Source organism: Neopelma chrysocephalum, unplaced genomic scaffold (genome assembly GCF_003984885.1).
Source record: "Neopelma chrysocephalum unplaced genomic scaffold, ASM398488v2 Primary Assembly neopelma1_61, whole genome shotgun sequence".
Taxonomy (NCBI): Eukaryota; Metazoa; Chordata; class Aves; order Passeriformes; family Pipridae; genus Neopelma; species Neopelma chrysocephalum.
In genome coordinates this window covers 137,783-151,043 of record NW_020897716.1, presented here as the reverse complement: position 1 = coordinate 151,043, position 13,261 = coordinate 137,783, and the positions used below count along the sequence as shown (strand labels likewise).

Sequence of the window (13,261 nt, the reverse complement as noted above, 5' to 3'; positions counted from 1 at the left end):
AAACACACCCAAAATAATCCTCCCAAAACCTCTCGACAAACAAGAGGCACTAATTTCATTCCAAGTGGATCAAGACTGTACTGAATGAAAAACTGATTTTCAGCATTGAAAAGCCTAATTTTCTTCAGACTTACCTATCAACAACTTCATTCAGGATAAGATTAGCAAGATTACTGTCCACATTTCTAAATATCTTCATGTCTTTTTTTTTTCGAGGAGCAGGGGTAGGAGTAGAAGGCTTATTTGTTCTGCTGTTTTTAGGAGCAGCCTGGAGAGGGGGAAGGAAAAAACCAAACAAAAAAACTAGATCAATACTTTAAAAGCACAGTGTTAACAAAACAACTTCTACATTTCTTTTGCTCCCGTAGAACATAATAAATTAACAAACACCAGATATTCTGTTGCTGTATTTTGCTACAAATCATATTATCATATTCAGCCATGGGTAGAACACCTTAGGCTCCAGTGGTGAGAAGTCTTTGGTTTGGGGTTTGGGGTTTTTTTGTTTGATAATTCATTATATTTAACTACAGTATTGTCCCTCGGCATATTCTAGAAATAAGCATTACAAACCACTTCAGATCCTCCATACGATAAGCAAGAATTTCTACTGCTGTCATATTTTAATAACAGGTCACTTAAAAGCCTTCATATTGTAGTAGCAATAACATTTTAACCACTTTTATGTTCAGTCCATTCTGCTCTTTCTTTTACTTTACTGTAGGAGTAATGGGGGTGGGAGGGTGATAAGGATGCAAGGGAAAAAGATGGGTCAACCTAAATGCTGTATTTTTCTGTATTCTTAGGATAGGATGTATTTTTCTGTTTCAGTCACAACCTAACCATAACTTGCTTTTCAATACAACCTGTGCATGCATGAATGCTTTAGAAGAGTAGGAACTCATAGGGGGAAAAATCTGTAGTTCTGGAATGAGATGTTTTTTTCCCCACTATCTTTACATACTGCTATTTATTTTCCCCCTAGATAGCCTTCACTCCATTTCCCATGCAATTTTAAAAACAAGTATTATTTATTACTGTGATTAAATTTAAAATCCATTTGCCCATGCACCCAACTCAATGTCCCCCAATTTCTGAAATCCACTCTGCAGCCTAGCTCAAGAGGCTTAGCCAAAAAATGTAGGGGTTTCAGGTTTTTTTAAAAACTTTCTACTGCTACAACACTGCAATAAAGGCATTAAATCCACTGTTCGTTCTGGAACTTACATTCATTTTTCAATAGTATACTCCTGTGTTTGTCCTCACCATACCTTGTGAGATGAAGCTGCAGAATTGGGTGCTGGTCTAGACACAGAAGATGATGATATCCCACTGTAGCTGGGCGTTCTATGGTGACCTGAAAGGCCTGTGGATCCGGTTTTTGCAATAGTTTTTGACCGAGGAAGCGAATTACTTGTGTGTGTTAAGGGATCCTTCTTTTTTGGAACTGCTCCACTTTCTATAAAGAAAACCAATGTAACAAGAACATTTGCTGCAGTCATACTTTTACCATCAACTCTAACTTGAAGATAGAATTATTGAAACATGTAATACAGTTTTATAGAAGAATAATGCAAATTTAGAAAGATATTTAGTACTTTTAGGGGGATATTAACTGCTGCTTTCACCTAAAGTTAAGATTTGAAATTTTAGGAGCTCTCAAAATGAGCACTAGTTAGCCATCTTAGAAAAGCCAGAGATAACCAAGTCCTTTTATCAAGGGATGAATACCATCCATCCCTTACAATGCCAAGTCTTCTGGTTTGTGTTCTGCCACCTTCTTTCCAAAGAACTCCTAAAATTATCATCATAATCATCCCCAAATTTCAAGCCTTTAGATTCAGAGTATTCATTCCTTAAGTGGTATTAGCAGGCTTGTTACTTTGGATTCTAGCTAACACTATCCAGACTTTCCACACAGAGGTGTCACCAAGGCATTTTAAATTGGGAATACTGAAATAGTTATACCTGCAAGCAACTGTCAGGTGTTTTTTCTTACAACTTTCTTTCACTTTAGGAATCTCAAGGGGTAAGTAAATTCTAAAAGGACAGCTCTGAAGCAGCTCACCTTCCTACATTTAAAATTAAGTCTTAAAATATATTATACCATTGATGTAAACACCACCAAACGTTCCATTCACACTACTAATTCACCTCAATGATGAAGCAGTGAAGTCTCAAATTAGGTGACAGAGAAAAACTTAAAATATTTGCCCCAAGCCATCACAGTACAAGAGGCCATTTTGGTCTAAACAAAATAGCATTTGATTTCTATGTTCTCCATATGGGATACAAGATAAAATGAAGTTTTTTGGCACAGAAACAGCAAGTGTAAAACATCAAATCAGAGACTAAGAGATAAGAACATGCTACAGCAAGCAGGCAAGTTTGTCAGGCTGGTTAATGATTAGAGAACAGCATCAGATGGGAGACTTTATGTAGTGGGAATACACTACTGGAAACTGTCTAGTACAGTACTGTTGTCTGCGATGAAAACTGTAAATACTGTCATATTTTATATCCTTTTTAAAGGACTAAGGAGCCTTTTGATTAGATAAGAGAAATATGGTTTCAGAGGTAAGGAAGTTCAAGATGGATTTCAGCTACAAGTTTCTTCATGAAGTTTTTAGAAATCTGCAACTCAATTTGATCTGTTTTAAGGAACGGGCCAAAAAAACTCTGATTTTTAAGGAAATTAATGACTCTATGAAGTATTTTTAACATAACATTGCAATTCAGTGAAAAATGCTTTAAGTAAAAAGGATTGTAATTTTTAATGTTGTGCTTAAAAAATTCATAGAATACTTTAGTGAAACAGTATCATGGAAGGATCAATTAACTACTACCATGTTCTCAGCCTCTTTAAACATACTACCAGGAGCAAATCTCTACACAGTCTGCAGGTATCCTTAACTGCCTGGCTAAAAGGTTTCTAAAGCCTTTGTTCCATCACAAATCTACCCCTTTTTAAAGAAATTCTACAGGGGTCATCATAAACAGTGCAGATATATCAATACGCAAAAACCAAGGGAACTTGAAGCATAGAATTAAGTATATTTACCTGTAAGATATTTCTTGAAAAAACAAAACAAAAAACCACCCAAAACAAAACAAGAAAACCCACCAAAACTGGCTACTGATTAAATCACACACAGCTCCAGAGTTGGTTAAATTTACTTAGCCATTCCTACACAGGAACTTCCAAGTCAAAAACTCTTTAGTCATACTCAGTAACTTTCAAGTTCAAAAAGCAGTATATGAATCTATTAAAACATCTACCTACTCAACACTTTGAATGGCCCAATTTAATCAAAAGGTGGCACTCAGTTTTGTTGCGGGTTTTTTTTGCCTCAACCTCATTTGCACAGCTGGCTTAAAGTCAACATGTGAAGGCTTCAAAAAGCTGAAGTAGTTTTTCTCCATCTCCTTCACCCTAACAAGTTGCTCAGTTATCCCACTTGCCCAGAACTATGCCCTCCTATTGAGAATAATACACAGACACTGCAATTTTGAGGATCATAAAATTGCACACGTAAAGAGTATTTCAGGAAACAGGAAATACAAGGGGGGAAAGAGGGGAAAAGAGAAAGGTTTAAATACAAATTATGATTTACTGTAGCTGTACCTCCAGGACTGAAGACTACTAAGTTTACATATGTTTTGTGGTCAGTCCTGAGGGGCAGTACACAAAGAAGCACTGATGAACAGCTCTTGAACATAGTTGTTTGTTCAGTGTGAACTCCAGAGGGAAACTTCATTTTATATACAAATTGTCATTGAACCAAATGTGATCAAATTTTTCAGAATTACTGTTTATCTAACATTTCCCTGTTTCCAAAGTGTGAAGTGTTTAAGTGCAAGTCACTTGTCAGATAGCTCTCACTGTTTCATTATGCAAGATATATATTTTGCTGTAACAAATGCAAAAGGCCCAAAACACATTCCTTACCCATTTGTATTTGTAACCTACTGAAAGACTGAAAATACAGAGCAAGTGACCTTAAAACCTTCACAATATCTCCAGTAGCCTTTTGCCAAATGTTTCACTGTTTTGTTTAAAACAATAATGAAGTGCCTGAAGTAAGTTCTAATGGCAAAGAGACACCATGGTATTTTTTCAAGGGTATTTGAAACACTCAGCAGTTCAATTGTCTATTTCATATATACTTACAGGATAGTAATAGGGGCTTGATCAGTTTGATGTTACTCTCTAATTCTGGACAGAATTTACTTTAAAGCTCCAAGCTAACACCACTGGATTACACAGACATAATAGCTGTCTGGTCCTGAAAGCATCCCTGCAATTTTAATCTGCCATCCAAATATATACACAACACAAACAAATTACAAACTAGCAAGTAGCAAAATTTTGTCTGGGGTTTTCTATTGGTTAAATTTTATTAAGCTGCAGACATAGGTGCCAATTTCAGACTCCCTTCCAAAGAGAAATCTTAAAATTACATAATATATTTATTGTATTAAACTGTTTTTAAAGATAAAATAAAGTATGGATATGTTTGAACAATTTTAAAAGAAGCTTGATTATACTAAGTGCCTGGAAACACAAAACCAATCTGAAAAACATGCAGCTGTAATTCATTTATTTAAAAAATATAACAACATGCTTTATATTTCTAAAAAGTGAACCAATTATATTTTCTTTTGCGCATTTAAGCTAGATTAAAGCAGATCTTAATAAAGAAGTTTCTACTAGTCTATAACTTTTTAAGCATCCAAGACAAAGTTTAAATTAAAATTAGCAACAGCAATTCCAGTATTGCAGAACAATTTCCAGCCTTTAGTTGTGACACCTTAAATATCATCAGAAATTCTTTACATATGCCTATTGATAATCAATGTAAAGTGACTAAGAGGAGTTATTGTACGTGGTCTGTGGACCCCACACTGGGAAAAAAACCTTCTCCAGTCTAGAACTGTCTGTAACTTTATGTAAGTAATTATTTAAAAAAAAATAAAAATCTTTAAACTGCTTTAAACTTGCAGCAATTGCAAGACTGATCATCAGGATCAGCATTCACAATAGCCCTCAAAACAGCAATTCTTTCAAATAGGTAGACTCAAGTAATAAAAGCTACCTAACAGAAAGCTTCAGCAACTAAGAAGGACATGTTCCATATTTTAAATGGTAGTACAGCTGCCCAGGTCAGAAAGACAGCTATTCTCCTTTTTGAACTGACAGAGTCTTATCAGTCAGATCTGCTGTTGCCAAATTATAGTGTTAAAAATGACTTTATTGCTACTTATTCTTCTACTTGGGAAACTCCTTAAAAATTCAGTATTAGTAGAACTTTTGCACTTGGATAAACATTGCCAATATATGTCTACTATTAAAGACTAGCCAGCAAATCCTTCCATGTGAAAACTGAGGTAAAATACTAGCTAGCTGCACAGTGTTCACTTAGCAGCAAATAAGAGAAACTTAATGCTTTCTCTGATCATACATCCTGCTGAGATTTACATGTTAAATGTAAAATGGTACACTGGAATTACTGTAATACTATCAGTACTGTATGCCCAGTAAATGAGTTCATAAAACTCAAACTCTGCCTTTGGCAAGACTGGCACAATCTCCTTTCCAAATCCATTTAAAATCAACATCTGTAAAGACTTTGGCCTGTAAAGGCAAATGAAAAAAGCAAAGCAATTTTAGACCAAAGAACTGGCAAAAAGGCATCTTCTTGATGTTAAAACTAAGAACAACCACGTTTCGCACTTCATAAAATCCTGGACTTTTAAAAAGCTCATGTTTTTAGGCAACAGGACAGGTAATACTTTATGTAGACAGAAAACTAAGTCTATGCCAGTGCCCTGCTGCTCAGTACCTCTGAAGTACCTACTTTCTCAATAACAGCAGTTCTCTTATCTGAAGTAGCCTGCAAACTGATTTTGTACAGCTTCCTAAAAATTTGTCATCTAGTTTGTGTTTTTGAATTATTGAAGCTGCCTCTGTGAAAATACCATTTTCCATGTATAATAAAGGAAGAACAACAGCAAGATGATTAGCACACTGAAGCACAATCAATATACTACTTTTAAGAAAAAAGTGTAGTACCAGCATGTTCTTACAAACAAAGTTCCCTCCCCCCACACCCCAAAAAGAGAGACACAAAAAGCAAGCACAACAGCACAGGCACCAGCCAATTAAGAAATTCAGACAACTGTTAATAGGCTGACTTTCATGGTACTGTCAGGGACCCAGCTGTGTGAAAAGCTCAGTACTTTAGGTAATGATCTGACTTCCACAAGTTATAAATCTAAAGTCTACCTCTGGCAAGTGGAAATGGAACAAGCCTCTTGCAATCAGTAATCAGTACATGTCTGGTACCTAATTTTTTTTTTTATGACATGCTCTTGAGCCCTTCTGTCCCTCCTCAGATCCCATGGAGTTTGGTACGTGACCTCTGGTAGTCCACACTCCTTTTCAGAAAGTGAGAAGACTCTCAGAAAAATGCATTCCCAGAAGGCCATGGCTCTTTGCAGTCATTTCACTACCGTTTCCTTCACAGTTTTGCAAAAGCGGTTCGTCTTCTCTAACTCACCTGGAGTATGATTCCAAGTGGGTAAATTGACTCATACCACTTTCCACAAGTTTACCAACAGTGACCACCTTCTCCTACAATAACTTCTGTGAATACAAATGCCTGCCAAATAACTGGCAAAATGTTTCTTCATTTCCAGTAGATGCCTATGAATATTCTATGCTTTGTTACTAACATATTAAGTAAAATAACAGTTTTAAGAGTGAAAGTTCAGTCTAACCTTCTCCTGCAGTATCCAATTCTGAGACACATTGAGGCAAAGGTACAATAAAATATTACAAAAAGAGTTTAAAGAAAAAGTTGTTCATATTAAATAGAATATGTTATCAACTTTTGTGTGTCAATGTATGTACTTGTTCATTCAGTCTCTAGCCAGCCTGCTAAAAAGCCAGGAGTTGTTCTGGATCACTTAAGGTAGAGAGTTGTCAATGTCAATGTACCTAAGAACTTACAACGAAGAGCCATTTTAACTACACTTTTTTCACAAACGCAGTTAAACAAAAATACCACACATACAGTAAAGGTGCCTAACATGACACAGTACATTAACTTCTTATACCTCAGAAAGCATAAAACCAAACAGTAAGATGACTTCAGAACTAGAAACGGATCTATAAAAAAAAAAAAGACAACAACAAAAACCAAACAGAAGAAAAGCATGGGGTATACACTAAGTTTCAGTTTTCTTACTTTAAAAACTGAATACTGCTCTTGACTCAGTTAGACAAGCCTTATGAATTCCGATGCTTGTTAGCTCTCTATTTTATTTAACCTCATTGTAGTCTACTGTATGAATTACCAGTTGAAATCACAGTTGTGATAAGAGCTTACTGCTGGCTTAAAACACTCACCGAAAGCAATTCACAAACCTCACAGTAGCTTTACTCTTTCTGTATGGAGAAGCAAGTTTACTTCTGCTATTTTAGTATACCTGGTTGAGTCTCCTGGGAAAGGATTTAAACAACGTTCTTTGACAAAACACAAGAGTTGTTGTGGTCCCCCCGGTTTAAACTGTGTATCACTTTCTCAGTGTAAAAAACCCTGAAATTTAAAGTAGCTTACTGCAAATGCACATTCACTCTCACAATATCATAAAGGAAGAACTATCTATGTAGGCACAATATATAATCTATATATCCAACACTGACACTTTCTAAAACAGGTTTAAATTAATTACTTGAAAAATACAACATGAGAAATATTTTTAAAAATGTTGTTTTAGTAAATAGTTTTGAATTCTAAGACAGTCATTGTAAGAGAACTGAATAGTACAAAATAAAAGTGTTGTCGAAGCCATGGAAAGGATGGGATGTATTTTACACAAAGCTTTTAAAAACAGAAATACAAACAATTTTTCTTTAAAGTTGGTGGGATCAGAACATAGCATTGCATTATTTTTCCCTGTAATACACCAGAAACTGAGAGACATCCCCTCAATAGGCGCTGGTAAAACCAAACCCACCTGACTGGAGATGTCCATTGCGGCATGCCAGGTTAGTACTGTCATTATAGACCTCCATTTGCGGCTTGGAAATTTGCAAAACTGCCTGCAGCTTCTCTACATAGTAGACAGAGGGGGAGGGAGGAAAAAGGATAAAATAAACAAACAAAAACCAAAAATGAACCAAGAAAATTTATGTATGTTGAACACACAAATGTCAAGTTTGGCTTTGTTACAGTTAAAGATAAAAGGAATATTTCTAACTATTCTACAACGTTTAGCAATCTTGTAAGAAAATTCTGTTAGTACGAGCATGACTGAAAACAGCTTTAAAACTCACCATTTACGGATGAGTTAATTACAACAATCTTTCCAGTCTAGTGATTGTGGTTACTTTTCTAAAGCCATGTTCAGGATTGAATCTATTTACTTTACTAAATATTTGTGTTGATAACCCATTTCTCAAAGTCCTCCCCAAGGTGTTACTTTTGACCAACTGCAAGGAGTCATCACCTCCTTGCATATTAAATGTTTCACTTAAGTGGTAACAGCCAGTAAACACTTCACAGAAACCTCAAACTTCAAGCAAAACAACATATATACATTACAATTCTGTCTTTTAAGATCTCTATTTAGAAATATAACTGCTTAGAAATTACATCAATAAAACTGTCATGCAAACTGTATTCTTTAGGAATATTAACCTCAGAAAAATCTGAATACAATACTTATAAAGTTAAAGATTAAGGAGAAAGAAATTAACTCTGAGAAGTAATGAAAAACAGCCAAACCATAAAAAAAAGAGGTGTAAGGCTGAAAACAACACATAAAAATAATTAAGGACTACTTGTTCTCTGCAGCTTAGCTACCACTCCTGCTTTTCCCACTGCAGTTTAAAACCTTTAGGCCTTATTTTGGGGCACTTTACTGTCACTCCCACCTTTATTTCACAAAAATCCTCTGGTTTTAAAATCAAGACATGGTTTGTAAGGATGCAAGGCATATGTTGCCAAGCTCTTGTTCCCTTCCCCTTTTTTTCCTGCTCACCCTCAAGAGATAAACAGTACCAAGAAGCTGCAGGAAAAGAGATGGCCAAGTAGAAGAGCAATGTCCTCTGGCAACATGAAAGCACATACTGCAAAAGCAGACAAATTCCACTGAAAACGTGCACACTCCAGATAATAGATGCCCTGACTGAAGGAAGAATTGCCATTGCAGATCATTGCTTGCAGATCATACAAACAAGAAGCATGAGCACTTCCTTCTTTATGCTTCATCTGTAACAGATCTTTCTCCAGCCTTTCTGCTTCATTCCCTTCTTCTTCTTCCTGCTCCTGATCATTCACTGCTTTGCTTCCCTGAATAATATATTTATACCTCATAATAATGAGGCTTAATAATAATATTCAGATGGAACAAGATAAGGTTTAGGTGAAAACTTAGAAGCCACAGGCAAATGCAAAAACCTTAAGTTCAAGATTAGCACAAGCACCAAGGTTTAGCTTTGGTTTAAACTGAAAGCACTGAAGAGTCAGGTACAGTAAAACAAAAAAAATTAGTCACACAAGAATAGCCTACAAACAACCACAAGCTTTGCAACTTCCAAGAAGTTACCCTAATAACCTTTCCTCCGTAGAGGTGTAAAGAAAGTCCTTAAAGTACAACTGACTGCAAAGACAGTGCACCATTTTAGTGGATGCAGCACTACCAAAGGAGACAGCAGAATGGTCTACACCCTGCCTGGTGCACGCAATCGGAATGGACAGTTCATACAGAAGCTTATGAAGCACAATTAGCGTTAATAGACTTTCTAAGATACTAGATAATCAGTTATGTTTTGGAGAACATATCTGCGTTTTAAAAAAAAGCTTTCTAGTGAGGGACTGTAACAACATCAGCTGGCCTGGGCAAGAATTCAGGAAATGCTTTTTGCTTCAAAGCTACAATTTGACACTAGGGTTTTCCTACAGTTATCAGTAGCTCAGCTAGTTCCACATATTCAGGAGCTCCAGAACTCCAATGAAAAAAAAAAAAGAAAAAGTGTAATCCAAGTGTTGTCCAGTTTCAGTTCATGCACTGTCTTCTCATCACACTACATATTAACATATAATTTTGGTATTGCATATAAAATAAAAAAAAAACCCCATATCATTTTTCTTTAGGGACAGTTTAGCTGTAAGGTGCCACAGAATATCAAAGATAAATTAGGCTATTAAATATTATTCCAGGGAATTAACAGGACACCATCATCTTCCATGTAAAATCTTTCTCTCTCTGCCTCCAGACATAGAAAAAAAAGTTTACAGAATCTCATTCATTATTTCTCCTTGATGATACAATGCTGACACAAACCTACCAAATAAACAGCACTGCAGCCATTGTCTTAGTTAGACAACACTAGACCTTGAGTTCAAGGTAACTGATTTCTAACTAAAAAAAAAGTCATCCTATAATACAAGCTTGAAGCAAAAAACACCATTGCCTCCAAGATGGTGGAGGATGCCAAAAGGTGTCCATTGAAGCCCCTATGTATATAAGGGCAGCATTGAGGAGTATCAATATCCTCCAAAGAGGATTCTGATGAAAGATATTTGAATTATGTGCCATGTGCACCCTTCAATCAAAATACTGAAGCTATGCATAGTACACATGAAGGCACTTGTGGTGACAAAACTCTGTCACCCTTCGGAAAGTGCCTCTGAAACAGAGAACACAAATAGGTAAAACATATAAATAGCATTAGAAGAGAATAGTATTGCACTGGACATTGTGGTTCTCTATCTTTAGGAACAACAAACTGCTGAGTTCTGTGTATCCGACTGCAGAAAACAAATATCCTCCTGTCATTCTAAATATATCAAACATAATGACTAACATGAGGGATAAGTTATCCAGGAGAGATCAGGTCTGTGAAGACCATCAGAGCAAGATTTAGCCACTCATCTGCGTAAGCACACAACTAACACACCCCAAACCATGTCAAAAATAGGGGCTGCCACCAATGCAAATGGTAGAACTTGGAAGTCCCCTGACAGCTGGCACCACCCAACACTGTCAGTGGACTGACAAAGCGACCAATTCACCTTGAGGTGCTCTGAAACACACCGGTATCAACTTCAGCTTCCAGACTGTGTGATATTACAGCTTCAAACAGAGTAAGATACAGAAATTTAGACTCAAAATGAAAACAGGGCTCAAAATAGAAAACCCATCAACCAAGGTAAGTAGCTCCACCCTCTTGCAACATTAAAAGGCACTAGTGGTGTGATGACACATGGTGATAATACACGGGTGTGATCAGACATCACACTCCTGTGAGTGGGGTCTTGCAACTTAAACTTGTGCTGATGTACCAACGCATTTCAAAAAAAATGAAGACACTGAGCACTTCCACTGGGCAGTTATAATCCATACGATTTAATTTTCACTTTCTATGGATTAACAATGTAACTTGATTGACTGGATGGTATTTCAGACAAGCAGACTGTCTGGCAGGTGGGATGAAATATTTCATATTATTGTCTACTTTAAGTTTGTTTTATCCTGTCAGCTAATGCAATAAGGGACTTGCCTATTTTGCCTCAAGAAATGGAGAAATTCCATATGGCTAGAGGAAAACACACTCTGATCTTCTGAGTTGAATTCATAGGAAAAATCACTTTATGAACCTTAAGAGCTTAAAGAGCCTCATGTTTAGTTCAGCTACAAAAGGTTTTCTATGCCACTTAAAAATTCCAAATATCTGTTACTATAAGTAAAAGGCTAAAAGCTATGTTTAGAATTGCACAGGCAATTCAACTCTAGATGACATTAAATTTCCAAAAACTCCATGTAAAATTACATATAAAGTAATAAAAAGAGATGCTGTCAAATACTTGAAAGTTGGTTAGACGGTATAAAAATATTACTCAACTAGATCCACAATGACCAAACTCGCAGGGAATTAAATCCATTGGAATATCTCTCCAAACCACATCTTTTTCCTTCCTAAAGGGCACATGATTTCACTCACTCTTTTTTGTCCAAATTTTGCTCTCAGGTACATTGTTTGAAGCAGATCCTCAGAGCAAACCAAACAAGAACCTAGGCAGAACAAAGTACTAAACTTCTGATAACATAAAAGTAAAAATAAAATAATATTTTACATCAACTTATGCAACAAAACACTGTTCTATCTGTTTACCTTTCAATCTGCACTCTCAATGAAGCAAACAAGTAGCATGTGATAACATGTCCAGATAAATGTACTTCAACTTTAGGGTTTTTTGTGATGTTTACCCTTTTTTTTTCTTTTCAGTCAGTTCACAGCAAGTGATAACACAAGCAATGATGAAACAATACTCACAAAATACAGACACTGTTACTTCAAGTTTCAAAGAACTGCAAATTTTTTAAAAGAAATTCTAGTTATTTGCAACTAGGATGTTTGCAACAAGCCATATTTTATCAAAGACTGTTAGCGTGTAATCACTTTCTGTCTATTGTTCCCTAGTTTATATTACCTCTAGAAGTCAGCCTTTAACTCTAAGAAGTAGAAAATATCTTTTTTGCACGTACCAAGGTTGCACCAACAAACATCCATATTAGAGCATAGAAGCCACATGCCTCTTTCACCCCATTTCCCTTCAACTTTTTGTAAAAAGTTCTAAGGACACCAGGAACTCAAGGGAAACAAAAGGGACTCACTTTCTTGTGGTTGTCACAACTTCCCTGTCAATCACCAGTTAGGACGACAGTCACAAAGTATAAGAGGAAAAAAGAACACGAACTTTCCTGTCTGCTCTATATGCTCCTAGGAAAATGACTTAGTAGAGCACCAAACAACAGAGTGCAAAATTAAAGCTGCAGATATGCAAGTTAAACTGACATACATTTGTTAGTTCACCCATAGAAAGCGATTAAAAAAAATCATCTTTATCTTCCTTTTACTGACTGAACTGAAAGCATTTCCCAAGTTTTCAGTTTAGAGGATGCACTGCACAAAATTGTGGGTTTGTTGCTCGATGGGGGGATCTGTGCCTGTTTATCAGGCACAGGAAGATGCAATTTCCAATCCTGCCTGTTTTACTCTGTCCATTAAGAGCTTATACAGTGTTGTAGTGGTTTGAACCAGGTTTCCCCCTGAAGCTGAAAGTGGTAACCCCCAGGGGGTGGTGACCCTTGGGGCTTGACCCAATCAATGCTCCTGCAAAATATAAACATATCTCTGGAGACCGGAAGAGAAGCAGTAGTAATACTTGTGGGAAGAAGAGGTGGCCAT

General features: G+C 36.3%; 1 protein-coding gene across 5 annotated transcripts in view; it reads right to left on the bottom strand.

The window, feature by feature from the left end:
• Positions 1–13,261, bottom strand: part of SPAST (spastin) — a 39,532-nt gene that overhangs the window by 19,548 nt on the left and 6,723 nt on the right. For 3 of the 5 annotated variants that reach the window (XM_027681627.1, XM_027681628.1, XM_027681629.1), the window contains 2 exons: positions 1,272–1,459; positions 135–268 (listed from right to left, as the gene is read on the bottom strand). In XM_027681627.1, the coding sequence (XP_027537428.1) occupies positions 135–268; positions 1,272–1,459 (322 nt within the window). Of the gene's footprint in view, positions 1–134; positions 269–1,271; positions 1,460–8,022; positions 8,119–13,261 lie in introns of all 5 variants that reach the window. The other 2 variants (XM_027681625.1, XM_027681626.1) reach the window with 1 other exon arrangement.